Consider the following 25,383-nt stretch of genomic DNA (forward strand, 5'->3'; position numbering starts at 1 on the left):
TCATGATATATAAAAAAGTAAAGATCCTGTGAGGGAACGCATTTTATTTCTCTCAGCAGCAAATTGCTGTGTTCCGGAATGTGTTTGCCTGAAAGACTGGTTCAATCAGATTCAAAAGTAAATTTTAAAAGGGAATTGGACAAATACAGAAATGAGGATATTTTTCGTGCAAGCAGAGGAGTTGGACTAATTCGCTCCGAAAAGGTGGCACAGATGCTATGAGTCCAAATATCACCGACTGCGCTAATATTATTCTCGAAATGGTGAACAATATATCCCAGAGTGCCACGCGTAAGGGAATACGCCCTATCTCCATCAGAAGGGTCTCACTGCGCAGCTGCGGGAAGGCCAAGCCACCGGAAAACGCCTGCTGCGCGGAGCATGCGCGGTGCGGCACCAGGAAGCTGAATCTGGGTGATCGTTGCCTCATTAACACCGACTCTCAGCGCCGCCGCCGCGGGGACGGGGAGCGGGTCGGCGCCGTGAAGCCGATGGTGCAGCGCCTCCCCCATCCTCACCGCCGCGTCCCGGATTCTCCCGTTTGCACCGAGTCTTTGATGCGGTAACAGAGAGGGTTGGGGAGGGTGATGCTGTTCATGTGCTTTACATGGATTTCCAAAAGGCATTTGATAAAGTCTCACACAACAGACTTGTCAACAAAGTTACAGCTCATGGAATAAAAGGGACAGAGCAACATGGATATGGGATTGGCTGAGTGACAGGAAACAGAGGGTAGAGGTGAATGGTTGTTTTTCAGACTGGAGGAAGGTTTAAAGCGGAGTTCCCCAGGGGTCGGTGTGAGGACCCCTGCTCTTCCTGATATAAATGAATGGCCTAGACCTCGGTGTACAGAGCATCATTTCAAAATTTGGAGAGTTCATGAAAGTTGGAGGTATTATGAACAGTGAGGAAGATAGTGTTAAACTTCAACTGGATATAAGTGTAAAAACAGAAAATGCTGGAAAAACTCAGTTCTGACATCATAATCTGTGGAGTGAGAAACAGAGTTAACTTTTCAATTCTGTATGACCCTTCTTCAGAGCTAAAGATATAGACAGGATATAGGCAGGTTGGTGGAACGGGTAGACAAGTGGCAGTGGTAAAAGTTTGGGATCAGAATGCCTTGGGGCCGACCCTGGGGAATATGCACACTCTGTGCCTGGGAAAGTCAATGCATTGGATACAGCGGTTTCTTGGGCAAAGAATTGTGGGAGTTGCAGCCACCATGAGCAGATGTCAGTAAGTGTTTTATTACAGGCTGATTGTCCTGAAATGTGAACTCTGTTTCTCTCTCCACAGATGCTGCCTACCTGCTGCATATTTGCAGAATTTTCTGTCTTTATTTAAGACTCCCAGCAGCCACATGATTTTGACAGTGAATTATTGCAGTTGTTGCTCACAAAACCAAAGGCCAGAAACACAAACTGACAAATGAGGCGTCCTTTTGCATCAGGGTGGATGTTGGGCATGGAAGTCGGTCTCTCGCTTTCTGTGAAGGTATGTTCTTGTTGGCTGACTTTCAACTGGAGTGTAGATGGAGGAGTAGTTGATGTGTTTCACCTTGAGTACTTTTGAGACCAGTAGAGCCTATCTATTTCTGATAAAAGGACACGAGCAAAAATCATTAGCTGTTTCCTGTACTGTAAGAGACTGACAAAGTAAATTCCATACTCTGATTTGGTGACAGAGAGTGACAGACTGAGTTAATTCCACCCAGAGTCATATACTGTAAGAGAGATTGACAGGTAGTTCATTCATAGAATCATAGAACGGTCACAGTCCAGGAGGTGGCCATTCAACCTGTCATGTCTGTGCTGGTTATATTCATCTTGTGCCACTTCACCACCTTTTCCTGTAGCTCTGCACATTTTTCCTTTTCAGTTAATCCAAATCTCTTTTGAAGACATTATTTGAACCTGCCTCCATCACACTACATAAGAACATAAGAAATAGGAGCAAGAGTTAGCCATTTGTCCACCCTAGCCTTCAATGCCATTCAATAAGATCATGGATGATCTGATTGTGGCCTTTGTTATTCACAATAAGAAGTTGTGGTGGAAGAATTAATCCAGGCTGGTCTTTTTGTTCATGCTGGTTTATTTTCAAGACAGCTCCTCAGTGCTACAGACTTCCAAGTAGCTTCCCCACAAAGTGTTTCAGCTGCATCTTTTTATTCTGTTTAGGTGGGATAATCAATGCCCGTCACCTGTTTAACTAACAGTAACAAGGCTTTTGTCATTCAAAAATCTGTGTAATTCAGCTTTGAACATATTCAATGACCCTGCATCCACTGCTGTCTGAGGTAGAGAATTTCAAAGATTAAAGATCCTTTGAGAGAAGAAATTTCTCCTCATCTTTGTCTTAAGAAGGAGACCCATCATTTTGAAACTGTGCCCCCCCCCCTTGTTCTAGATTCCCCCATGAGGGGAAACATCCTCTCAGCATCTTTCCCTCTCAGAACATTTTAAGATCTAATAAGATTACCTCTCATTCTTCTAAACTTAAATGACTATTGGCCCAAACTGCTCAATGTTTCCTCAAGGGACAACCCCTCATCCCAGGAATAAACCGAGTGAACCTTCTCTGAACTACTTTTTTTTTTGGAAAAATATACTTTATTCATAAAATATCTGAAAGAACATTACAAAACATTTCCAAATGGCCATCACAAAAAGTGCAATCATATTCAACTTTTCCACATGGATCACGAGGAGCAATTAATACCAGCAATGAACATTACAGTATTTTCAATATGGTCATCACAGACAGTCAGACAGTACAATGGTATTGGAGTTATCGATATACAACATGTTGCACTCTGAAGTGCTTCAATATAATTGAGACACATGTCGCTTTCACTATATACATTCCTTGTGAGTCATACAGTCGAGGGGTCCATACAATTCCCAGCCCCTCGGTGCACTATGGCAGAAAGGTCTTAGACAGTGACCTTTCCCCATTGCGCCTTTGTGATGGCTGTCCCAAGCTTTAGTGCATCCCTCAGCACATAGTCCTGGACCTTGGAATGTGCCAGTCTGCAACATTCAGTCAGGGGCAACTCTTTGCACTGGAAGATCAACAAGTTTCGGGCAGACCAAAGGTCATCTTTTACCAAGTTGATGATCCTCCAGCTGCAGTTGATGTTTGTCTCGGTGTGTGTCCCTGGGAACAGCCCATAGAGCACAGCATCCTGTGTCACAGAACTGCTCGGGATGAACCTCGACAAAAACCGCTGCATCTCTCCCCAGACTTTCCACAAAGGCACATTTCACAAGGAGGTGAACAATGGTCACTTCCCCACTACAGCCACCTCAAGGGCAGCGTGCGGAGGGGGTGAGACTCCTGGCGTGCAGGAAGGATCTGATAGGGAGGGCCTTTCTCACCACCAGCCAAGCTACATCTTGGTGCTTGTTGGAAAGTTCTGGTGATGAGGCATTCTGCCAAATGACTTTGACAGTCTACTCGGGGAACCACCCGACAGGATCCACCATCTCCTTTTCCCGCAGGGCCTCTAGGACATTACGTGCTGACCACTGTCTGAAGGACTTGTGGTCAAAAGTATTTCTCTGCATAAATTCTTCCACAAGGGACAGGTGGTACGGCATGGTCCAACAACTTGGAGCGTTCCGTGGCAGCGTGGCCAGACCCATCCTTCGCAACACCAGGGACAGGTAGAACCTCAGCACGTAGTGACACTTGGTGTTTGTGAACCGGGGGTCTACGCACAGTTTGATGCAGCCACACACAAAGGTGGCCATCAGAATGATGGCGATGTTGGGCATATGTCGCTCCTTCGACAAGATGACCAAAACTGTCCACAGTGTTCGAGCTGTAGTCTCACCAATGCCCTGTACAGTTGTAGCAAGGCATCTCTGCTTTCATTCTCCATTGTCTTTGCAATAAAGACCAACATTCCATTTGCATTCCTAATTACTTGCTCGAGCTACATGTTAACTTTTTGTGATTCATGTCCAGGATCTGTCTGAACCGCAGTATTTTGCAATCTCTTCACATTCATATAATGATCTGCTTTTCTATTTGTCCCACCAAAGTGGAAATCCTCTCATTTTCTGACAGTATAGTCCACGTGCCACATTTTTCCCACTGACTTAACATATCTATATTGTTTTGTAGATTCTGTGTCCTCCTCACAACTTCCTTTCCCACCTATCCATGTACTGTCAGCAACTTTGTCTAGTCTGTCCTTTCATCTGAGTCATTAATATAAATTGTAAATAGCTGAGAACCCAGCAGGGGGAAGGGAGTGAGCCAGAGGTTGTCGTACACGTCGGTATCAATGACACGGGGAGGACAGGTATTGAGCTCCCTCAGTCAGAATTCCAGCACCTAGAGAGGTAGTTAAAAAGTGGGCCCTCAAAGGGAGTAATCTCGGGATTACTGCCAGTGCCACGTGCTAGTGAGAGTAGAAATGTGAAGATGGGGAGAATCGATATGTGGTTTGAGGCTGGTGCAGGAGGGAGGGATTCAGGTTCTTGGGACATTGGGACCAGTTCAGGGGCAGGAAACACCTGTTCAAAAGGAACAGGTTGCACCTTAATAGGACTGGGACCAATTTCCTCATGGGGAGAGGCACTTGTGTGATTCAGGAGGGTTTGAACTAAATAGGCACGGGGTGGACATCAGTATATAGAAGCAGAGCTGAGGAATAACTGTGGAAGAAGTGGGAACATACAAGATAGGAGTAGATGAAGAAGGAATCTAAGAGCGATACAAGGACATGTGTATTATGGCATAAAGTGTGGTGAATAATGTTGATGAGCTAGAAGCACAAATTGCCATGTGGGAATATGATGTCGTGGCAATGATGAAAACGTGGTTTAAAAATGGTGAGGACTGGGTGCTTAATTTTCACTGATGCAAAGTGTTCAGAAAAGATAGAGAAGGGAAAAGGGAGGTGGGATGGCAGTACTAATTAAGGAAGTCACTGTAATCTTGGTAAGAGACAATATCCTCAAAAGGACAAGGGCAGAATTCATTTATTGGAGCTGAGGAATAATAAGAGGATGATCACACTCACGGGGATATTCAATTGGCCTCCAAAAAGGTGAGAGAGAGGGAGATAGAGGAGCACATCTGCAGGGAAATCACACCATGTGGGACTCTCAATGACGGTGACAGAAATGCCTGTCTGTCCCCCTGACTATGAAATCTCCACTAATGACTGCATTTCTACTCTTTGCTGTTCCCTCCTGTGCAGTTTCTTGCCCCTTGATGCCATTGTCTGGACTGCACTCCTTCTGGGTGTCACCATTCCCAGCAGTCTCCAATGCTGAATACCGGTTTGACAGTGGCACACAACCCGAACACTCCTGCATTTCCTGCCTTTTCCTACTCTTCCGGATTGCCACTCATCTACTATCCTGACCTCTCTCTCTCTCCCTTTGAGGTGTTCAGCTCCTGGAATGTACGATCCAGCGATCTCTCATCCTCCCTGATTCTCCACAGTGACTCCAGCTGCCCCTCAAGCTCGGAAATCCTGAGCTCGAGCTCAAGCAGCTGGAGACACTTCCTGCACATGTGGCCCCCAAGACATATGAAGTGTCCTGAGGTTCCCACATGGGGCAGGAACTGCAAACAACAGGTCTCAGCTGCCCATCCATGATCGAAAACAAACCTCTATTCCCTCTTTTAGAATCCAGTTTGCACCTTGTTTAAATTGTTATTTATATTAAATACCTCAAGACCTGTTCTGCACTAATACTCTTATAATTGCCCTGATCGAAATGTTTAATTTTCCAGCTCCTCGTTTAATCAATGCCTCATTTTGAGAAATCTGCACAAACCAACCAGCTCCCTTCTTTCCCATGATATCATGCTTTGACTATTTATTACAAACATGGCCGGTTTGCTCCAACCCCTCCCTCACAGCTCTTTATCCCCCCCCACCGCTCTCACTCTTCTCTCCTTCTCTCTCTCACTGCTGCTCTCGGGCTGCTCTGCCGCTGCTCTTTATCCACCCTCCAGCCTCACTCAGCTCTCACTCTCCCTCTCGGCTCCTCCACAGTCCCAAGTTTCTGACTGTTTAGGAAATTCGCTGATCTTTCTTTGCTCCAAGATGGGAGACCTCACACTTCCCCATATTGACCACCTTCGGCCAGTTTTGTTCACTCACGGAATCTGTCAATGAGCCTTTGAAACTTGCTGCTCCTGCCTACACTACTAACCATGTCACCTTACCTAGTGCCATCAGCAAACTTGGATATAGGCTGGAATTATTTCAAATTGAAGAGCTCTGGGAATGCAAACACAACAGACGTGACAGAGAATCAGTTCAGTATAAATCTCTCCAGGCTGAAAAACAGCCATTCACCACTACTTTCTCCTTTCTGTCCCTTATTCAATTTTACATCCATGTTGCACCTGCCCCTTTAGTCCCGTCTGCTTGAATTTTACTAACAAGTCTTTTTCAAACCTCTTTGGAAATCCTGACAAACACCATCAACCTCACTATCCTGGGCAATGTTCTTTGAAACTTCATCAAAGAACTTCATTAAGTATTTGCCATGGTTTTCTGTTAACCAATCTGTGCTGGTTGTCATTTATCAACCCATGTTCTACCAAGTGACAATGAATTTTGTCCTGGATTATTGTGTCTCAATGTTTCCCCACCACCAACATTAGACTAACTGGTCTGTTGTTCCTAGCTTTTTCCCTCTCCATTATAAACATGGATGTTAAATTAACAACCTGCAGTTCTCCGGCTTCACTCCCATATCCAAGGAGGTTTGAAAGATTGTGGCTCGAGCTTCCTCTATTTTCCCCCTTCCTTCCCTCAGGAATCCAGGATGTATCCCATCCAGGTTATGTGACGTTTTTACTGTGAACGCTGCCAATCTTGTGATGGCCTCCTCTTTATCTATTTTCATCCTATCCAATTTCTCCACCAGCTCCTCCTTTACTGGGAGATTAGCAGCATCCGCTTGTTTCGTGATGACAGATGAACTGTTCTCATTTAGTACCTCAGCCCTCTGCCGCCACAGGATCTTCTAATCAGCTGACCTTTTCAGTAACTGTCTATACATTGGTAAAAGACTTCTGTTTTTGGTTAGGTTACCTTCTAATCTTTTCTCATACACTCTCTTGGCTGACCTAATTTCCTATTTCAGCTCTCCTCTGTGCTTTCTATATTCTGTTTGGTTCTCTAATGTATTATGAATCTGACAATTATCATCAAGCTTCTTTGCCGTTCCCACAGAGCACAGGATGTGTAGGCAACAGCTCTCAGCTGTCCCAACACTTCACTGAAATGAGCCATTTAATTAAAGTTCTTGTTATTTAGATTGTTCCTCTCTTTCTCTCTTCTACTTTTGCTGTTGTCTCTCGGTTTCAATTACACATCAGCTCCTTCCCCGTCTGCACCTAATCCCCACTCTCCACAAAATCCACATTTTAAACTCTTCACTCTGCAATTCACTCTCTCTGTGTTTGAGCTTGCTGGTCACTCTGGTACTTTTTGTAAAATAATTGTTCTACTTTATTTATTCGAAAACAGTTTGTTTTTAAATTATCAATTCATTTGCACTGTAATTCTAGTTCATCGGAATTCAATGTTTCAGTAAATTGGAACTCAAGAAAATCTAGAGATGACTTACTTGTTCTGCAATGGCGTGTCTATTCCACTTAGTTCATTAAACCCTGTTCTAAACAGAAAGCTTAATCCAGATAATATCCCGACCTGATGAACTGATGATGCACAGAACTCTCAGCTTTTTACAGGAGTTATTCCGCTTTTGATTTTAACTTGTTCGCTGGTGTCGATTTACTTGGATTCTTCACCTGATTTCTCTGCTGTCCAATGAAGTTCTCCCAGCAGAGTTCTCAATAATAATTTGATTTTTCCTCACAGGATTTCAATCTTGATGGTTTTTGAATTGTTTTATTAAAGGATTTAGTTTTGTAACTAGCTCTAACTCCCTAGCTCTCCTCATGATCAGACAGGAAGTTTCACTGCTGCGTTTTCAAGCAGCTGACAGCTTAATTTGAAAAATCATTGAGACAGGATTTTGGGTTTGAATCCAGTCACAAATCTGGTTGTGATGCCTTGTGGCTCCAGCTGTCACGTGACCTGCCAGGGGATGACATCATAATTGCCCCAGTCATGTAGCTGTTGATTGGTCGATTTCTTAAACACTTTCACTGGGACTGACCTGGTCACAGTCGCCTTTGGAACACAAAGGTGTTTTTTTTCAAATCCCACACTGGAATTTGTGTGCAACAAAGAAGACTGATACTCTAGTACAGCACTGAGGGAGGGCTCCACTATTCGAGGTGCTATCCTTCAGAAGACCCATTAAAACGAAGCTCCCTCCAGCCTCTCATTTTGTTGTAAGTGATTCCATGGTGCTCTGCCGAAGACCCGAGCAGTGGCGTTATTCTCCTCCTCCCTGCCTGCGCAATCGCTGATATTTATGTCTCAATCAACAGCCCAAGACATGGTCACATTGGTGCTTTTGGAGGTTTCCTATGTGCAAATTAGCTGCCTCTTTCTGACAGAAAGTGTTTGTTCCTTTTCCCTGGATGAGTTTCAGTTTTGCACAAATAAAACATTAAATTTGACTGAAAACTCAACTCAGGTGGGACTCAAAATCACAACCAATGCATTAGTAATAAAGGATAGAGGGTTTAATTGATCAGAGTGTGTGATGAACTAATGCTTTCTGTATTAAGTACCGATTTCATTGAGATAATATTAGAGAGAGGGAAACAGCTGGATTTTAATTCCAATCCTATGGCTACTATTCCCAAAAACACCATGGAATTGGGTCAACAGGCAGATGTTCCTGCATTAAAATACCCAAATACTGATCAAAGGATTCACAGCTGGTAAAATCTGGGAAATGCAGCTTGGATAGGATACTGCAACATTTCCTGGGAGCTGCGCTGTGTGTAGGATTCTAGTTCTGAACTGGAGATTTTCAATATTGAGAGAATAACAGCATCAACAAATTTGGACAGGGCTGCACCTCGTTTCAGTTCCCTCCAATAACTATTGAGCACAGATCCGGAGTTAACCCTAGAATCATAACCCACATCAAAGATTGAGAATGATAAAATAAACCTCACATTCACATAGAAAATCGGACAGGGTGAACTACTGAACAAATCCATCATGTTACCAGGCACTGACAAACTGCACAATACACACACAGCACCAGAGCCTGACAGATGCAGAAGGAAGCCCATTACTCACAGCACCAGCGACTGACCAGTACAGAATAAATCACCCACTCACTACAGTAACGGAGACAGACAAATGCAGAATGAATCCCACATCACACACAGTACAGCTGACCAGTAGATACAGAATATATCTGATACCGTTTGACATTCAGAAGTTGAGAATGAATCAGACTTTCACACGGTGCCAAACACTGAGACGCAGAGGAATCATAAGCACACGTTCAGACTCAAAGTCTGACAGAGACAGAATGAATCCCACAGTCATTAATGAAAATGAAAATAGCAGAAGATGGTTTCAATCCATCGAGCTCTGGGTTATGGGCCCAGCATGCTTCCGCTGAGCCACTCTGCTAGATGGGAAGGGAGTGCCACAGTGTTATTGTCACTGGACGAGTATTCTAGAGACCCAGGGGACCCAGTTTCGAATCCCACCATGGCAGATTGTGAAATTTGTCAAAACTCTGATTGTCGATTGTCGTCAAAAACCATGCAAAACCTGCCTCTTTTACGTGACCCGACTGGTAACTCCAGGCCCCTGACCCGCAGTAACGCGGTTGTCTCTTAAATACCCTCTGAACAAGGGCAATTAGGGATGGACAAAGTTGTGCACAGCATCTGGGATTGAGTGTTACAAAATGTATCTAACACTTGCACAGATTAACAGACCCTGACAGACAAAATGAATCCCACTCTCACATACAGCATCACAGACTAACAGATGCAAAATATGTTTCAAAGATTCCCAGATATTGAGAATGACTCCCACATTCCTGTTCAACACTTGACACTGACAGATACAGACTGAATTCCACACACACATTGAGCAGCAGATGTTGGAATGTCCAAAATTAATCCCACCTTCAGACACAGAACCAGGCTCTGACAGTGAATGAGAAGTGCACAATCAGATAGTACCACAGACTGAACGATCTAGAATCGATACCACATTGACTTACAATGCCAGAGACTGACAAACACAGGATGAATCTCATTTACAGACAGTTACAGGGACTAACAGGTATAGAATCAATCCAACACTCTCATATTGTGGTCAAGAATGAAAGATACAGCATTTATCCCAAACTGGTATATCATAGAAACAAGGATCAAGAGTAGGCCATTCGGCCCTTTGAGCCTGCTCCACCATTCAATATGATCATGGCTGATCCTCTATCTCAACGCCATATTCCCTCTTTCTCTCCATACCTCTTGATGCCCCAAATATCCAAAAATGTACCAATTTCTTTCTTGAATATACTCTGTGACCCGGCCTCCCCAGCCTTCTGTGGTAGAGAATTCCACAGGCTGACCACCCTCTCAGTGAAAATGAGACCATGAAGCCGCACTGAAACATCATGTGGAACATTCCTTGTTCCAGTCCTACTCAGGCCCCCTCCCACAACTCTTTCTTCGGTATACCGATGACCATTTCGGTGCTGCTTCATGCTCTCACCTGGACCTGGAAAAAATGATCCATTTTGCTTCCAATTTCCATCCCTCCATCACCTTCATGGTCCAACTCTGACACTTCCCTTCCTTGACCTCTCTGTCTCATTTTCTGCCGACAGACTGTACATCAATATTCAATACAATCCAATGGTTCTCCCTTATCTTTTCTACTAGTTACACCCTCCAAAAACTTCAGTAGATTAGTTAAGCATGATTTCCCTTCCATAAACCCATGCTGACTTTGTCTAATCCTATTAATGCTTTCCAAGTGTTCAGTTACCATGTCTTTTATAATAGACTCTAGAATTTTCCCCACTACTGATGTTAGGCTAACTGGCCGTAGTTCTGTTTTTTCTCTCCCTCCTTGTTTAAATAGCGGGGTTACAATTGCCACCCTCCAATCTGTAGGAATTGCTCCCGAGTCGAGAGATTTTCGATGATGATCACCAATGCATCCAATATTTCCAGGGCCACTTCCTATAGTAGTCTGGGATGTAGATCATCAAATCCTGGGGATTTTTCAGCCTTTAACCCCATTAATTTCTTGACCACAATTTTTAAACTAATACTAGTTTTCTTCAATTCCTCCCTCTTGCTAGACCCTTGGTTCCCTAACATTTCTGGAAAATTATTTGTGTCCTCTTTTGTGAAGACAGAACTAAAACATGTGTTCAATTCTCCTGCCATTTCTTTGTTCCCCATTATAACTTCCCCCAGTTCTGACTATAAGGGACCTACATTTGTCTTTGCTAATCTTTTTCTCTTCACATATTTATAGAAGCCTTTACAGTCAGTTTTTATGTCCCTTGTAAGTTTAATCTCATACTCCATTTTCCCCTCCTTGACGAATCTTTTTGTCCACTTTTGCTGAATCCAAAACTGCTCCAAATCTTCAGGCTTGCTCTCTTTTCTGGCAATTTAATATGTCTCCTCTTTGGATCTAATTCTATCCCTAATTTCTTTTGTAAGCCATGGTTGGGCCACGTTTCCTATTTTATTTTTGTGCCAGACAGGAATGAATAATTGTTGTAATTCATGCATGCGTTCCTTAAATATTAGCCATTGCCTATCCACTGGTCAACCTTTTAATTACGGTTCCCCAGTCCATCATTGCCAACTCGTGCCTCAGACCCTCTTAGCTCCATTTATTTCGGTTCAGGACCTTCGTTTTGAATTCAACTTCTTCACTATCCATCCTAATGAACAATTCCATCATTTTATGGTCGCTGTTCCCCAAGGGAGTTAATTCTTTCTCATTGCATGGCACCCAGTCTATGATAGCCTGCTCTCTAGTTGGTTCCTCAATGTCTTGGTCCATAAAACCATCACATACACACTCCAGGAAATCCTCCTCCACAGCATTATTGCTGTGTGTTTTGTCCAATCTGTATGTAGATTAAAATTACAGTTGTATCCTTATTGCATGCATCTCTAATTTCCTGCTTAATGCCTTCCCTTACATCTCCATTACTGTTTGGAGGCCTATAGACAACCCCCACCAACGTTTTCTGCCCCTTGGTGTTTCTTATCTCCAGCCAAACAGATTCCTCATCATGATTTTCTGAGCCAATATCCTTCCTCACTATTGCATTGATTTCCTCCAATACTAACAGTGCCACCCCACCTCCTTTCCCTATTGGTCTGCCCTTCCTAAATATTCAATACCCCTGGATGTTCAGTTTGCATCCTTGATCACCCTGTAGCCATGTTTTCATAATTGCAACTATTTCATAACCGTTTATATCTATTTGCACCGTTAATTCATCTACCTTATTACAAATGTTACACACATTAAGATATGATGCCTTTCAACTTTTCTTTAACTTTGTAACCATCTTCCCTTTATTTTGCACTATGACCCCATTTGTTTTTCACAATTTTTTTTCTGCCTTTCACTTTTGATTCTTACTTTTCTGTCTTTTGTTTCTATCCTCGTTTCCCCTTCCTCTGTCTCCCTACTCAGGTTCCCATCCCCCTGCCATTCCAGTTTAAACCCTCCCCAACCGCACTAGCAAACACTTTCCTCCACCACCACCACCACCCCACCCCCAACCCCTCCACTCCCATCACCCCCCCACCTCCAACCCCTCCAATCCCACCACCGCCCCACCCCCAACCTCTCCACCCCTGAGGACATTGGCTTCGGTTTTGCCCAGATGCAACCTGTCCTGTTTGTACTGGTCCCACTTTCCCCAGAAGCGGTCCCAATGTCCCAGGAATCTGAATCCCTCCTCCCAACACCATTTCTTCAGCCATGTATCTATCTGATATATCCTGTTATTTCTACTCTCGCTAGCACGTGACACTGGTAATAATCCTGAGATTACTACCTTTGATGTCCTACTTTTTAGTTCACATCCTAACTCCCTATATTCAGCTTGTAGGAGCTCATTGTTTTATTTTTTACCAATGTTGTTGGTACCAATATGCACCATGACCACTGGCTGTTCACACCGCCCGCCACCCCCCTTCACAATTCCCTGCAGCTCTCTGGGACATCCTTGACCGTGGCACCAGGGATGCAACAGACCATCCTGGAGTCTATTTTGTGGGCCACAGCAACGCCTGTCTGTTCCCCTTACTATTGAATCCCCTATCACTATAGCCCGGCCACTCTCCTTCCTCCCCTCTTTTGCAGCAGAGCTACCCGTGATGCCATGGACTTCTGCTGCTTTCTCCTGAGATGTTGCCTCCCCCAGCAGTATCCAAAACGGTATATATGTTAGAGAGGGGGACGGCCACAGGGGACTCCTGTACTACTTGCCTCCCTCTACTCTGCCTGGTGGTCACCCATTCCCTTTCTGCCTGTTCAGTCTTTACCTGCAGTGTGACCGCCTCACTGAATGTGCTGTCCCCAATAATCTCAGCATCACAGATGCTCCAAGATGAATCCACCCGCAGCTCCAGCTCCGAAATGCAGTTAGCCAGTAGCTGCAGCTGGACGCACTTCCTGCACACATGCTCACCAGGGTCACTGGAAGTGTCCATGAATTCCCACATAGCACAGGAGGAACATATCGCGAGTGTGAGCTCTGCTGCCATGAGTTCCCTTTAAATTAAGCTTGTTAGTTACTCCCTTTTAAAGAATACTAAATACACTAGGGTCCTTATTCCACTCCTACTACAAAGTCCTCACATTATTTTGTTTAAACTGATGGACTGCAGCAGTTTAATTAATAGAATAAGTAGAAGTACTTACCTGACCTACTTACTGCGTCATATTTTGAATCGTGATGTTACTTTGAACTCCACCGACTGGAGGCCCTGAGGGTCCGCCTCTCCTCTCCGGACTTGGCCTCCGTCAGAGGGAGAGAATGAAACTCCCGCTCACTCACATGCACCGCTCACTGACAGGTGCACAATGAGTCTCAAACACTATCACAGTCAGACACAGAACGACATCAACAATCACTTTTAGTCCCAGAGCCTGACAAGCACAGAATGAATCCCAGACTCTCTCACTGTAGCACGGCCTTACAAACAGTGAATGAATCCCAAACTCATGCACAGTATCAGAGTGAGTAAATCCCACACTGGCACACATTATCAGGGGCTCTCTGTTACAGATGGAATCCCCCTTTCCCGTATAGTCTCTCTCTGTGGAGAAGGGACCCTCGCAAAACAATCAGGCGACATTGCCCGATGTATAGTAAAACACTGTGGAACTGGGGCTGGAGAGAGTCTTTGTAAAATGTATTTCCTGACCAAAGTAAATGGGCTGATGACGGGGTGGGAGGAGGAGTGAGGGCGAGAAGTCACAATCTGATTGGCCTGTTTCCATATCCAAACCTGAAATTATATACTTAGAGGCTGGTTTAGCCTTTAAACTGTCCATTCAGAGTCACCTTTTCCCAATCCTTCATTAGCATAGATCGGGGAGACTGTCTATTTAATCGGCGTTCGGAAGGGGTTTGGTTTATTTCTGTGTCTGAAACTGAAGATGGTTGATGAGAAGAAACCAGCTCCCAAGAAGGGAGCCAAGAAAGCCTTAAAGAAACCGGTAGCAAAGGGCGGCAAGAAGCGGCGAAAGTCGAGGAAGGAGAGTTACTCCTGACCATTTTCTGAACAGATTCACCAGTCAGAGTTACAAGGACTATTAATACAATCTGCTCGACAATCCGCCTTTTTAGACTCTGTGAGGAACCGCCCCGAACAGTAATTGGCTGCAGCCTTACGCCCAGGCAGTTGAGTCCAAAATCGAACCAATGAATTAATTCCTGGCAACTCAGGTCCTCATTGGTCGAGTTGTTTTTAATTGCCCATTTAAAAATTCCGCCTTTTTTTGCAGCCGTTTCCCGTCTCGACAATAGACTTCGTTCTTCCCTTTTTTGAAAATTATAAACACCATTTTTCACTCTCAATCACTATTTCCTAACCCCAATGAAATTCCAGTTCATGGAACCTGTCCCGGCAATTTGTAAACCCCGCATCATCCTGGTGAATCTGCTCATTTTTGGACAGAAACACCAGTCTGTTGTTTGAACTGTGTAAAGTCAGTGCTGAATTTCCCAGGCAATAACTGAATTGTTAATATAATAATAATTGAACATTGCTCCATACGGCACAACCAACCTTTAAAATCGCCGCTCGCTTAGAGGGCTGGAATGGGTAATAAAATAGAAACGGTGCTGGGGGCATCAGACCCCTTCCCATTGCCCTCATTCTGGGCTGTTCATTCCGATAAAGAGCGGGAACGGGAGCGGCTCGAAGCTCCCCCTGTTCCCGGTCTGAGTCTTGACGGACATCCGTGCAAATATTGGGATTAGGAGCAGGAGGAGGCCGCTCAGCCCATCGAGCCTGTTCCGCCATTCAGTGAGATCATGGCTGATCTGATTGTAACCTCAACTCCACTGACGGACTGAACGGCTGATGTCAGAGGAACCGCCGGATCCTGTCTTTACTATCCGACTCATTATTCATCCAGAACAAAACCTTTCGACAATGTGAAGCAGTGGAGAGACTTTTCAGTGTCAGTGCAGAATGTGCCATCCGGGTAAATAAACAACGAGCAAACTGAGATTCTCAGTACATTCCCCGTTAGAATAAATCAGGCACTAACATTCCCGATCACAGCTCATCCCAGCTCCCGTTCCTAGGTCTCTGCTCTCTCTGTGAGGCAGTGGGTGGCTCTTAAAAGAGCCTTTGTTGTGTGTTTGGTAGAAAGGGTCGAGTTGTTCAGCCGCCGAAACCATAGAGAGTGCGGCCCTGGCGTTTCAGAGCGTACACCACATCCATGGCAGTGACCGTCTTGCGCTTGGCGTGTTCAGTGTAGGTGACCGCATCCCTGATCACATTCTCCAGGAAAACCTTCAGCACCCCGCGAGTCTCCTCATAGATCAAACCCGAGATCCGCTTGACACCGCCACGGCGAGCCAGGCGGCGGATTGCTGGTTTGGTGATGCCCTGGATATTATCACGAAGCACTTTGCGGTGCCGCTTTGCTCCGCCCTTCCCCAGTCCTTTGCCTCCTTTCCCTCTGCCAGACTATATTTGAAACACACTGCATTTGTTTTTTTTCCTTTTCCTTCATTTTCTCTTTTGTTCCTTCTGAATAACAATAATGATGATCACTGGCACAGCATTGAATCAAATATGCAGTGACCATGATGATTCTTCACTCAGATCGCAGCTAAATATGAGAGACGAACTGTTTCCGTTCCTCTTTTATACAGCCCGCCCCGACCTGACTGAGAAAGGGACAGAGAGTGAGAGGCGGGACGGGGAGGAGACTGAATGACAGACAGAACAGAGGAATGTCTATGATAATCCAACTCCGCCTCCTCCCTGCCAGAAACGACTTTGTTTTTAAATTCTCGACAATGGAAGTTAACACAGCGCTCGGCACAAAGCTTATAGATTGGAGCTTCATGTTCAACGGTTTTAGAGACCCGCAGCTTTTAAATAAAGAGCTTTACACATAAAATTCAGTAATATTCCCGCCCAAGTACAAACACTATATCCTGTCAAATCCGCCTGTTTCCACTTCACTCCCAGCTTCTGTTCTATCCCCACACACCTCCCCTCCAGGCGGGTTGAGCAGTTTACCGACACCTCACTCCAGCTGAATTAGACAAACTCATGTGTTGGGCTTTGAGTTGTAACGCGGGGTTTCTGCGCCCGGGTAACTGTCTTACACACTCTCACCTTGAATCTGTGAAAAGGGAACGAGCAGAAACTGACAGAGCAGCTGAACAAATCCCCAGTTACAATGGGGCACGGACACCGCTCTGTTTTATTGCAGAGTGAGAGAGGGGATGGGTATAGTGCATGTCAGTGAGATACCGGGAAATTTCAATTTAATATAAATCATTTCAGTGTGAAACCTGCTCCCAGCGCCGGGACAGGGACATTTGATTCGGGGATCAGCTCTTTCCTGAGAGACGTGGGCGGCTCTGAGAAGAGCCTTTGTGTTCAGAGGTTTACAATTTGCTCGGCTGGTTTCATTTCTTTCCTGGCGCTGCTTTCTTAGCCTTTGCTGCTTTCACTTTGGGCTTGGCCTTCGATTTATCCACTTTTTTTAAAGCCTTTCCGCCCGTGAGCTTCTTGGCGGGAGATTTTTTCTTCAGCGCTGCTTTCTTCACCGCCTTTTTTGGAGTTGCCGCCTTCTTGCTGCTTGTTTTCTTGACTGTTGCTTTCTTCGCTGGGGATTTCTTGGCTGCTACTTTCCTGGCTGGAGATTTCTTAGCTGCTGGTTTCTTTGTTTTCACCTTCTTGGCCGCTGGTTTCTTCACTAAAGATTTCTTGGCTGTTGGTTTCTTCTCCTTCTTTCCCACTTTCCCCTGGGATTCCTTCTTAGGGATTTTGAAGGAGCCGGAGGCGCCCTGTCCCTTTACCTGCACCAGGGAGCCGCTCTCCACCTTCCTCCTGATACTGAGCCTGATCTGGGAGCCGAGCTTCCCCACATCGACACCGCTGCCAGACAAAGCTTTCTTTATCGCGGCCAGGGACATCCCCTTGCGATCGCTGCAACCCGCCACAATCTTGAGGATCTGTTCGCCTAACTTGGGACCGGCTGCCTTCGATCGGGAAGCCGCCTTCTTCTTCTTGGGAGGTTTGACTTGAGCGGCAGCGGCTGGAGGAGCCGTTTCGGCGGCTGCAGTATCAGTCATATCCGAGACTGTGTGTAAAATCTCTCTGACAGTCAGAACTGGATGAGAAATGAAACCAGTGGTGGCGGCTCAGAGCAACTTAAACACAGAGAGCGGACGGGGCAGAGACAACCTGCTGTCAGCTCCCGGCTCCTCCAGCCTCTCTGTGTTTCTCTCTCCTCATAAACTCCCCAATTCCACTTCAAATTGGACATTTCAGATTCCCACACTCGCTTCCTTCTGTTAACAAAATCCGAATCTTTGTTGTCGAGAAAGTTCCATCCGAATTAAAGGCAGCAATTTCGATTTAAACCCGTTTCTTTGCTGCTTTGATCGCGCCCTCTCAGCCGAGCGCTGACTTCTTCTCTGTGTTTCCACTGAAATCTTGAAATTAACGAAATATTTCCCTTAAATTCTCTCTTCAGGGCTGAGCAGGGGAGCATCGCGATCTTATGACAGGAAAATCTTGTGATTTTATAGAAGAATGACTCGGAAACCTGGCGCTGAGGCCGGACACACAAACACAGTGACATTAGTCTAACCCGCCCGCCCCTTTAACACACTCTCGCTGATACAATGTTCACATCTACACATTGACAGGACAAACTGTGTCTCAGATTTACAGCTCCCAGGACAGGCTTTCCTCTCCACTCGGCCTGTGCTGTGGATTCTCGGGGATTAGTTGTAGTTTCCCAGCTCAGTAACTGTTAAACCCTCTGAGACCGGAGCTGCTCACAGTGTCTGTTCCCCAGATTCAGGGGACTGCAGCCAATCACAGGGTTAACCCGTAACTGGTTTAAATTATTATCTTGTTCACAAGCAGACTTATTTTTGATCATTTGAAGATACAGATTGTGTGCACTCAGCCACTAAACAACAGTGCCCCTCCTTTATATTGAATTCAATAGAGAGGGGCTGGAGGGATAGACAGAGACAGAGTGAGTGAGGGTGGTGAGACACAGACGACCAGACAATACATCCATCAGTTGCAGAAATCCCTGTAAATTATGTCTCCATCCATAAAATTTCCCCTGGAAAGGCAGAAGCTGCAACCTCAGTTCTCACTGATACTGTAGCAGAGACACATTATTAATCCCACACTCAAGAACAGTGCTGTGGTTTGACAGAAGAGCTAGGGAGAGGAGGCATAAACTTAATGGTCCAGTTCTAAAAAGTGTGCAGGGTCAGAGGGCCCGAAAATCTTTAGATCTTTGTAGGTGATAGGAGATTTTGAGAGAGTAGTTAGGAAAGCAGATGGTATCTTTGATTTCATCAACAGAGGTGCTGAGCATAAAAGCAGGAACGTTATGTTTAACCTTTACAAAGCTCTGGTTATGTTGCAACTAGACTATTGTGTCCATTTCTGGTCACCACACTTTTGGAAGGATGTGAGGGTCTTTGAGATGGTGCAAAGGAGATTTACTAGAATAGTTACAGGCATGAGGGGTTATAGCTGCAAGGTTGGTTGGAGAATCTGAAGCCGCTCTACTTGAAGAAAATAAAATTGAAGGGAGGTCTGAGAGAGGTGTACAAGATTATAATAGGTTTAGATCAGGTAAACAAAGGAAAGCTGTTCCCATGAGCTGAGGGTAGAAGGATTAATGGACACGGATTTAAAATTTTTAGACAAGATGTGCAGGGGGGATGTGTGCAAGAACTTTGTTACTCTCCGCGTAATGACCTGGATCTTGATCCCTATGGGCATTGTGGAAACGGAGATGGTCAAAGATTTCAAACGGAAATTGTGTGGGCGCCTATGGGAAATAAAGTTGCAGGGATAGATCAGGAGAATAGGACTGACTGGATTAATCTACAGTCAGTCAGTATGGACTGGATGGGCCGAATGACCTCCTTCTGAGCAGTAATGTCTCCATGACTCTGTGACTGTATAACTCGATGACAGTGTCAGTGAGTGAGAAACAATGCCCCATGTTTAACCCTCTCTTCCCTGTTGTACTCCCTGCAGCTCAGGGCCGTTGGATATTACTCCCAGCGAGTGTTTCACTTGGATCAGATGAATCTGGAGAGTTGCTGTCTGATATTAACTCATTCACGGTCCCAGCAAACACCCCGACTCCCGGGTTTCTCCAGTGATTCTGCAGGTTGCTTTGTGAAGACGGGCCCCTGAACACCAAACAGCCTGCAAAGAAAGATCCCAGAATGAGTTTCTTGTGGGGGCAAGTCCCAGTTCTCATCGTTTCCTCCTCATAAGCTCCAGGTCTTTTGCTGAATCTCGAATAAAAGTGACTTGGAGAACATTTCCAAACAAAATAGTTTCATGCAATGTTGTAGATTTCTGCGCTTGCGTCATTCCGACCCGCCACCAGAGCTGAACTGGGGTGGGGTGTGAGGACAGGGGGGAGGTGGGGATGCGGTGAGCAGAAGAGTGCATGTGCGCTGCTCTCCCCCTGTTCGACCTGGGACAGGAAGAGCCGCCATTGGAGAGACCACAGTTCCGGGGGGAGGGAACAAACAGCAGCCTCCTAGGAGGATGGAGACAGAATGGCAAGGAGTTCTTATTAGCGATTTTCCAGTCCTCTGGGAAACCTCCCTGACTCCAAAGATTCCTGAAAGATCACCACTAACGCCCTCACTATCTCTTCAGCTATCTCCTTCAGAACTCGGGGGTGGAATCCATCTGCTCCAGGTGATTTATCGACCTTCAGACCTTTCAGTTTTCCTAGCCCCTTCTCCTTGATAATAGCCACCATACTCACCTCTGCCCCCCGACTCTCTTTAACTTTGGTGATGTTACTCGTGTGTTCCACCGTGAAGACTGACGCAAAGTACCTATTCAGTTCCTCTGACATTTCTTTGTTCCCCACTACTATTTCTCCAGCGTCATTTTCCAGTGGCCCAATGTCCACTTTTGCCTCTCTCTTACCCTTTATATATCTAAAAAAAACTCTTGCAATCTTCTTTTATATTACTGTCTAGTTTACCCTCATATTTAATCTTCTCCCTCCTTATTTCTTTTTTACTTGTCCTCTGTTGGTCTTTGTAGGCTTACCAAACCCCTGGCTTCCCACTGCTCTTCGCCGCATTGTATGCTTTCTCTTTAGCTTTTATGCTGTGCCTGACTTCCTTTGTCAGCCATGGTTGCCTCGTCCTCCCTTTAGTATGCTTCTTCTTCCTAGGGATGAATTTTTGCTGTGTCTCCCAAATTATTCCCAGAAACTCCTGCCATTGCTGTTCCACTGTCTTTCCTGCTAGGCTCATCTGCCAGTCAATTCTGGCCAACTCCTCCCTCATGCGTCTGTAGTTGCCTTTATTCAACTGTAATACCGTTATATCTGATTCCAGCTTTTTCCTCTCAAATTGCAGGGTAAATTCTATCATATGATGGTCACTTCCTCCTAAGGGTTACTTCACCTTAAGCTCCCTTATCAAATCTGCCTCATACATCACTAAATCTAGAATTGCCTGTTCCCTAGTGGGCTCCACCAAAAGCTGCTCCAAAAAGCCGTCTCGTAGACATTCCACAAATTCCTTTCCTTGGGATCCACTACCAACCTGATTTTCGAGTCTACCTGCATATTGAAATCCCCCATGATCACTGTAACCTTGCCTTTCTTAGACGCCTTTTCTATCTCCGGGTGTATCTTGTGCCCCACATCCTGCCTACTGTTCGGAGGCCAGTACATAACTCCCATTTTTTTTAATCTTTGTGGTTCCTCCACTCTACACACACAGATTCTACATCATCTGACCCTATGTCGTTTCTTGCTGTAGATTTAATTTCATTTCTTACTAACAAAGCATCCCCACCCCGTCTGCCAGCCTGCCTATCTTTTTGATAAGATGTATACCCTTGGATATTTAGCTCCCAGTCCTGATCCCCTTGCAGCCACGTCTCCGTGATGCCCACCACATCATACCTGTCAATTTCAAACGGCGCCACAAGCTCATTTACCTTATTTTGTATACTGCGTGCATTCAGATACAGCACCTTCAGTCCTGTATTTCCCATCTCCCTTCTCATTGTCGTCCCTTTATCTGATGTGCTTGAAGTTAGATCCCTAACCCTTTCCAAACAATCTGCCCTATTTTGTGTTCTGGAGACTTTAATAGCCTCTCCTGGGCTTTCCTTTCTTTTCAGTTTTTTCATAATTTTCCATGAAGTTGAATCCGCCCCCACACGCTAACCTGCTGCTTTGTTTCCCATTAGTCAGACTTCTTGGAGTTTTCCCCTTCCCTTCCACCCAATTTCTAGTATGTTGACCTCTCTATTTAACCTTTTCGCTAGAATATTATTCGCAGATCGGTTCAGGTGGAGAGCGTCCCAATGGTACAGATCCCTCCTGTTCCAATACTGATGCCAGTGCCACACGAAATGGAACCCCTCTTTCCCACACCACTCCTTTAGTCACGTGTTTACTTCCCTTATTCTCGCGCCCCTATGCCAATTTGCACGTGGCTTGGGTAGAAATCCAGAGATTATAACCCTTGAGGACCTGTTATTTAATTTAGTTCCTAGTTCCTGATAATCTCCAAACAGGTCCTCCTTCCTAGTCTTACCTATGTTATTTGTCCCGACGTGGACCACAACAACTGGATCCTCCTCCTCCCTCTCCAATATCCTTTCAAGCTGGTCAGAGCTGTCCCTCACCCCGGCACCGGGCAGGCAACATACCATGCGGGACTCTCGATCCTGCCTACAAAGGATGCTATCAATTCCCCTAATTATAGAATCCCCTACAACTACCACTTGTCTTTATGCTCCCCCCACTTGAATAGCCTCCTGTGCCATGGTGCCATGGTCAGATGGCTCATCCTCCCTACAGCCCTGTTCCTCATCCACATAGGGAGCAAGTATCTCGTACCTAATGGACAAGGTCAAGAGCTAAGGCTCCTCTGTTCCTGAACACAGGATCCCTCTACCTGCCTCACTTGCAGTCACACCCTGCTGACCATGACCACTGACCGAATTTGAGGTACTTAATCTAGCGGTTGTGATCGCCTCCTGAAACAAAGCGTCCAGGTAACTCTCCCCCTCCCATCTGGAGCTCGGACTCCAGCTCATCAATTCTGAGCCGGAGTTTCTCCAGCAACCAATACTTGCTGCAGATGTGGTCACTGCGGCTCGCAATGGGATCTGCCAGCTCCCACATGGTACAGCTACAGCACACCACCTTCCAGCAATCTCGAATTAGTTAATTAATTTACTAATTAGCTTTGCAGTTTTTTTTCAAATTTGGTGCAGATTTCCTACCAACCAATCAGGTCGCAACTTTCCTGTGACATCACTTTTTCAGTTTTGGCTTCAGTTACTCTGTGCCCCGAGGTCACCGCTCCGTTGCTCCTCACTCCGAGTCTGCTCCCTGGAGCAAGGGGCAGGGAGCACAGTTACATAACAGAAAGCACAGTTACTCAACAGAGAACACAGAAACATGACAGAGAACACAATTACACAACAGAGAGCACAGTTAAACAACAGGGGCCACAGTTACACAATAGGGGCGCAGTTACACAACAGAGAGCGCAATTACATAACAGAGGGCACAGTTACACAACAGAGAGCACAGTTACACAACAGAGGGCATGGTTATACAACAGAGAGCATAGTTACATAACGAGGTGCATAGTTACACAACGGAAAGCACCGTTACAGAACGGGAGTCATATTTACAAACAGGGGATGTCTCTGAGCAGCAAGAAACAGCTTTACATAAGTGATCAGTCTCTCCATCTCAGTGTCTTGCTGATTTGCTCGGCATCTTTCTCTGTCACCTTGTGTATCCTGACAGTCTCTTGCTGCCTTTCTGTATGTGTTTCTCTGTCTGTTTCTGGCGTTACACAGTGGAAATATGGAGCTAAATTAATCCTCCCAATTCTATCCCAAAAAGCACGAAGCAAGTGATTACTTATTTCCCTAACACACAACACTGATATTCATCACCCAATAATTTTATGAAGCAGAGTGGCACAACGGAAGCGTGCTGGGCCCATAACCCAGAGATCGATGGATTGAAACCATCCTCTGCTATTTATGGTCTAACTTAAAGAGACATTGGCTGCTACGACAAATTTCTCTTATTAATCTTTACGGTTTACAGCATTGGATTTCCGTTTCCCATAAACACAAATCTGCAACAAACCTCTCAAATTCCTTTTATTCACACTGGGACACTAGCGGCAAATGCTGCAAACACACACTAGCAGAGACTTTCTGTCAGCCCATTTCTCGCGAAGAGCTGGCACTGCCTGAATGTTTTTCTCTCGTTCACTATCACTCCAAAGTTATCTGAATCGGAAATTCCTGAGATGGAAACAATATAGTGAAGTTTATATGTATTAGTACGTCTGATCTATATGATACCCTGCAGTAATTCATCATTCTAATTTGGACAACAGCTTCCTCACTGTGACATGTAGCATCGAAAAGAACAAAAGTGCCATCATGGTGAAGACAGCATCATGTCAAAGACAGTTAATCATTATTACAACAGATATCGACATTCCTGCTTAATTACAGGTTTTAAACGTGGAATTCAGTTCCATAATCACCATGAACAGAGAAAGTGAAGTTTCCTTCCTTCGGCCTTGCATCAGATACATATTGTACTAAAAACTCTTTTGAGTGTCTCTGATTGTTTCCTTTTGCCTGTTAGTAGCTGTTTGGAAGTTAATGCGTTCAGCTTCCTACTCATTCTGCCCTTATTTTCCTTAACTAAGGTGAAAGTTGTCACATTTCTGTGACATTTCTTTGCCTCTAACGTATTGTGGTCACTCATTGTTAGATGCTAATTTACTGTCAGAAGATTAATTAATTCTCTCTCGTTACTTATTATTGAATCTAGTATAACCCTTTCTCTTGTGATTTCCAAATCAGGGTGGAGGCAGAAGAGATTAAATGACAAAACAGTTGATGGTGCAAGGCTCAGATAAATGGACAAGTAACAAAACCAAAGATGTGTTTAAAAGAGGTGTGAATGATGATGAACAGCTGCCATGCAAAATCAAGAGAAAGATGTGAACTAAAGCAAAACATCCAATATAAATGATACACAATGGGGATTGAGATTACCCCCTCAAATTTCTATACTCAGTATTGAGGTTGGAAGGGTTTAAAGTGCTCAATTGAAAGGTAAGATACCGTTCCTAGAGCTTACATTGAGATTAATAAGAACACTGCAAGATGCCGAGAACAAGATGAAACTTAAAATGACAGCTGTTCGGAAGCTCGGTGTCATGCTTGCAGAGTGAACAGATCTTCCACAAAGCAATCACTCAATCTTTCCAATGTAGAGCAGATCACATTGTGAGCAGTGAATACGGGGTACTAAATTGAAGAAAGTGCACTTAAAACACTGTTTCACCTGGAATAATTGTTTTGGTGAGGAGAGCTAATATCCCATACCAACACTGCTAATTTACCTTCCTTTTTTCCTCAACTGATTTTCTCTCCTCTCTGCGATTGACAGGGCCCCCAACCAATTTTGTTCCTTATTGCGACCGCTCCTCCCACCAATTCCCTCTCTCCCAGGATTCCGATAGTCTTCCCCTTGTCTTCACCTTCCTCCCCACCACCTTCCACATTGAATGGATCATCCTTTGTCATTTATTTAGAAGGTAGCGAGTTGCTGTGACCTTGAATGCTCTGCTGCATAGGATGGTGGAAGCAGATTCAATATAAACTTTCAAA

At 45.0% G+C, this 25,383-nt stretch overlaps 1 protein-coding gene across 1 annotated transcript; it reads right to left on the reverse strand.

Annotated features, from left to right (window-relative positions):
* Positions 1 to 17,090: 17,090 nt before the first annotated feature.
* On the reverse strand, positions 17,091 to 17,759 carry LOC144670386 (histone H1.5-like). Its single transcript, XM_078532868.1, has one exon. It carries the CDS (start codon positions 17,757 to 17,759, stop codon positions 17,091 to 17,093), a length of 669 nt encoding a protein of 222 aa, XP_078388994.1.
* Positions 17,760 to 25,383: the final 7,624 nt, after the last annotated feature.

Source organism: Cetorhinus maximus, chromosome 31 (genome assembly GCF_964194155.1).
Source record: "Cetorhinus maximus chromosome 31, sCetMax3.hap1.1, whole genome shotgun sequence".
Taxonomy (NCBI): Eukaryota; Metazoa; Chordata; class Chondrichthyes; order Lamniformes; family Cetorhinidae; genus Cetorhinus; species Cetorhinus maximus.